A 4,824-nucleotide genomic window follows, 5' to 3' on the forward strand; every position below is an offset into this window, starting at 1 on the left:
TTGCTATTTGCAATAAAAAAGGGGGTTACTGTTGAAGACTTCAAGGTTGCTCACCACCGCTTTGGGAACGGGGGGATGGTCGAGTGTGGTATAGTTGAATGTCCCCCCCCCCCCCCCCCGAGACAAAAAATGGAATTATTATAACTTTTACTGGTCCGATATTTCAATATATTCAGATTAAGTGAACACGCTGTATATCACATTGTTATTGTTGTATTTTCAGAAACTACAAAAGTGTATATACAGCCCACTGTTTCAAGTTCTTTTACAGTAAGAGAATGAAAACTCATTGACATCGATGGTGTACAACAGCAATTATTCCACGAGAACTGCGATAGGATGTGATATTTCGAGATATAGCCACCAGCGAACATTCAAAAGGTGACATTCACAGGTAGGGATAAGACTAGTTGCAAAACGAAGTACAATGGAGTTGAAGGAAGTTGCGTTTCTTGAGGGATACCCCTGAAAACAGGTTTCATATACAAGCACCTGCGTCACTTTAATTACGTTTGTGAACCCGGCTAATTCAGGACTGCGGAATCCTGGTTTAGAAGCACTAGAGTTTTGAAATTTTTGCTTGCGCAATGTTTAATCAGATATCTGATGAAAAAGTTCTTTGCATGGGATCTGGTTTTACAATCGCAATGGCATGTCTTTGCTGCACAGACTACAGAGTTCTCTGGTAATGTGTTCTTAAGGGTGGGGGGATGAGTGGAACATGTGGTGAAGTGTAGTGTGGTGGAATCAGTAAATAAAAAGTAAACCTTAGGAAGTTACCGGAACTGTTCTCCAAAACTCTCTAAAAATGGCGATGTATAATTTTAAAAAGATTGCTGTCGTACCGCCAGCAAAGGTAAAATATACTTTTAATTGGTGCAATGTCAAAAATAACTTGTGTACGTCGAAACATACAGTGAAATATACTACTGTTTTGCATTTTAGGATTTTATAGATATTACCCTCTCAAAAACACAACGGAAGACGCCAACTGTTATTCACAAGAACTACAAAATATCAAGAATAAGGCAGTTTTATATGCGCAAGGTGAAATTCACACAACAGAATTTCCACGATAGGCTCTCTGAGATTATACAGGACTTTCCGAAACTTGACGTAAGTTTTTTACCTTTTGCTTTATTTTAGATTACATAGTGAGACGAACTGAATAAAAAAATTTGACTTTTAATTTATGACAACAAACGCGCCAGAATGGTGACCCGTATGTAAGATTCAATGATGTGTGTGTTTGCATATGTAGGTTGAAGGAAAAAAAATAGAACACCGTAGTTTTTGTCACAGCTTTTCGAATTGAAATTATTTGGACGACACTTAAACTTATTCTTAAGCGTAGTGTCAAGTGCCTCTCGATTTTGTTGCAGTTTACATTTTAATTCCATTTAATTTATTATTATTAAGCCAGTTCGTCCACAGGTTTTAGTTTTGTTAAGTATTTTACAGATATTCAATGTGTCCCTTTCGTTAATGGTTGCTTGCCCAGTGTTGCGACACATTTACATGTTGCACATTTAATAAGAGATATTTCGATGAAAGTTGATTTTTCAAGTCAGACTGTTAGCCAGTTCATGGATGGTTTTCAGGCGGAAGGTATAAAGTTGAATACTCTGTGAATTAATTTGGATAATTCGTTTATTATCAGTTCAAGGGCAGTCTCATGTTCCAGACAATACATTTGCATGAAATCTGTCTATAGAACTTTTCTCCCTCACCGTCAAATGGCTGTATTGGACCACATGATGTCACGCAGTGTGAGGGGATCACACTGCAGTTTGATACCTGCAGTGGTGATTGAAATTTGCAATGATTTATCAACCACAATCCCGTGCGTCCTGATTTGGAATGTTACGTCTGTGGTCCACTTCAGCCAAATGTCAGGATAGACTTGTCAGTTCCTCTGAATTTGTGCTTCGTCGGTCAATAAAATATTAAATCCTTACAAGGAAAGGGTCTCACACCTGTTCACCTGTTGGATTGTTTTGACCATCTTCAGATTTGTTTTTCTCTTAAACTCACCTTGGCGACACTGTATAATTTGAGAGATGCATGTTTTCCGATGAGTTTGCTCTTTTAGTATCATATGTACAGTTTCTTTCATTACTCTCTAATGAACTGAATACCTTCAAGTTTCCAACTTATGCTGCAAATCTTGTTTGTTGCAATTCTTTTGAGTGGGATGTTGATGTTTTCTTACTTCTCTTATGCTCAAATTTCCATTTCTTTTTGCGTAATGTATTCAGCATGCTTCATGATATCTGTGGTTTTGAAACAGTAACTTGAGTGTGACTATGTTTACCAGATTTCTTACATTTTAACCTTCTGTTTCAAATCTCATAGGAATTTGAGAAAAATGTGAGGGTCCTACATTCTCAGGAAGGCCCGAGTCAGGTTATTGTCACGCAAACTGCAACAATGATTTTAATTGGGGCTGCTTTTCTGATTTGTGGAGATGTGCAAACAATGGAGCTGTTGTATCTCCAGGACTTGTGGGATGATCTGTAGCTAATTTTTTTTTACAACTGTGTGTATGGTATCCTTATATGCTGTTGCCCGATTTGTAGTCCCAGCCACATAACCCAAGTGGGCCCCTACTAGGGATTGCCACTTTACTTTACGCACTGCCATTGATATTGCATTTTTGTACAATAATTGAGTACTTTTCATTTTTCCAATGCGTAATGTAAATGTTCAACACGTTTTCCCACAAGTTTTGGCCAAGATGACAAATGAAGTCAGCAGATCATACATTGCCTCAGTGAAGAGTATTACCATATATTACATTATATGTATGGTGAGAGTATGTGTGGGTGCCTGTTTGGTTGTGATGTGTGTGTACTTTCGGGATTACAGAAGTGTCTGATTCCACCTGTCTGCTTTGACACCTGATGTCGAGTATGGTGGAAATGACCATTCTCAGTGTGTCCAATATGGTGACAATGATGTCAACAGGCATGAAAATACATACAAATATGACAATAACATCTCCCTCCAAATATATAATCAAACTAAATATAAACATATAAAAACTCACACATGATCCCGAACCACATGAAACTATAAAAAACACAAAATTCCCACATTCCACTACACCCACAAAATCCAGAGGAAATGGTCACTTCCTATCACCTGCATACCTCAACTGCAATTGTCAATACCACAAAATAAAAACCTACAACTACAAAAATTAGAATTGGACCACAATACCAACATTTTAAAAAACAAAACTTAGAATCGAACACTTCACTTGACCTATATAGGTCAACAATAGCTGATGATACCGAAGCACACACATCTCCAATGACAAAAATTGGAAGCTGTTACTTCCCTTGACCACAGCTGACAGCAACAAAAAACAAACACCTGCACTTGCAAGATATGGAACCAAACCCACAACACATCAAAAACCCCATAAAACATCACAACTCGTGAAAAGAAGACCCAAAAAAAACGACTACTTACCACAAACAAATTGCAGTACTACACACTAGGTTAGCACCCCACTCTCTCTCTCTCTCTCTCTCTCTCTCTCTCTCTCTCCCTCCCTCCCTCCCTCCCTCCCTCCCTCCCTCCCTCCCTCCCTCCCTCCCTCCCTCCCTCCCTCCCTCCCTCCCTCCCTCCCTCTCTCCCTCTCTCCCTCCCTCTCCCCCCCCCCCTCCCCCCACACACACATACAAACAATTCACGAACAAATAAAAAGCACAAAATAAACGAAACTAAATCGCACATTACAACTCAAAAATAATTGCGACAAAACAGATCCTCTGCAATATAATCATAAAACAGCGTCTCCCCCACCCAATTCGCCTAAATTCACCACCATTCCCTGCTCTCCACAAATACAAAACCCCTCAAATAACCACCCTTGGCCTGTACATCTTACTAACTCACCCAAAAAAAAGTGAAAAGTGCAATACTCATCTAAATGAGATTGCAGGTTAGAAGAGCGCCTCTTCCCCCTCCTCATGACTGATTTAACTGCCCCCCCCCCCCCTGCAAAACACTGTATTGTAGTGGTACATGCCCCAATTTTCAAGTGTCAACTTTAGGTTACAATATCCCCGGATGTAATTAACATTTTACAATACAACAAATGCCACTGATTACGTATTTGTTTATATGTTCAGATGTGCTAACAAAACTAGCATGGTTCCATTTTTAAAAAACATAGGTTTGTGTTAAAAAACATACTTCCCTGCATTTTTGTATGATTTGTATGAAACAATTACACTAGACCCTCTACTCACATTCGGTATGTGGAATCGGTTCGTCACTATGTGATGTGGTTTACGAAATATATCCAGCGGTAACGTTAGGTGACTCTACCTGTATAACGGACCCTGATGCGAGATGCTGGAACTCTCGCCAATCTCATGTTTTACCTTCATATGCTTCTATTTCACAATTTCCGGAGTCTGAACGTCTGGAGAAACTTGATGAGACACATCATATCCTCGCTCAACCTAGAGCTATTGTATTCATAATCTTATCCATACCTAACAGAAGAAGCAACACAATAAAATAGTGTCTCACTGCACAGCAAGCAGCAAATGAATAACATTTATCGACAATGCAATCACATTTAAAAAAATAATAATAATTTAATTATTAACTCACTGAAACTGATTTAAATACTTCAGTCACAGGCACTCAAAAAAACTGCACACTGCCGTCACCAAAGCTCAAATGAACCCAATACACCACCTCTCTCTCTCTCTCTCTCTCTCTCTCTCTCTCTCTCTCTCTCTCACCACCACCAGAAAACACCATCAACCACAACAAGACGACATCTACAAACACAATCAACTC

General features: G+C 39.1%; 1 protein-coding gene across 1 annotated transcript in view; it reads left to right on the forward strand.

Moving 5' to 3' along the window:
- Positions 1-344: 344 nt before the first annotated feature.
- The window catches only part of LOC126356247 (nucleolar GTP-binding protein 1), a 54,657-nt gene continuing 50,177 nt past the window's right edge, over positions 345-4,824 (forward strand). Inside the window, exons 1-2 of the mRNA XM_050007078.1 lie at positions 345-856; positions 946-1,116. Of these exons, the coding sequence (XP_049863035.1) occupies positions 809-856; positions 946-1,116 (219 nt within the window). The 5' untranslated portion in view covers positions 345-808. The remainder of the gene's footprint in view (positions 857-945; positions 1,117-4,824) is intronic.

Source organism: Schistocerca gregaria, chromosome 3 (genome assembly GCF_023897955.1).
Source record: "Schistocerca gregaria isolate iqSchGreg1 chromosome 3, iqSchGreg1.2, whole genome shotgun sequence".
Taxonomy (NCBI): Eukaryota; Metazoa; Arthropoda; class Insecta; order Orthoptera; family Acrididae; genus Schistocerca; species Schistocerca gregaria.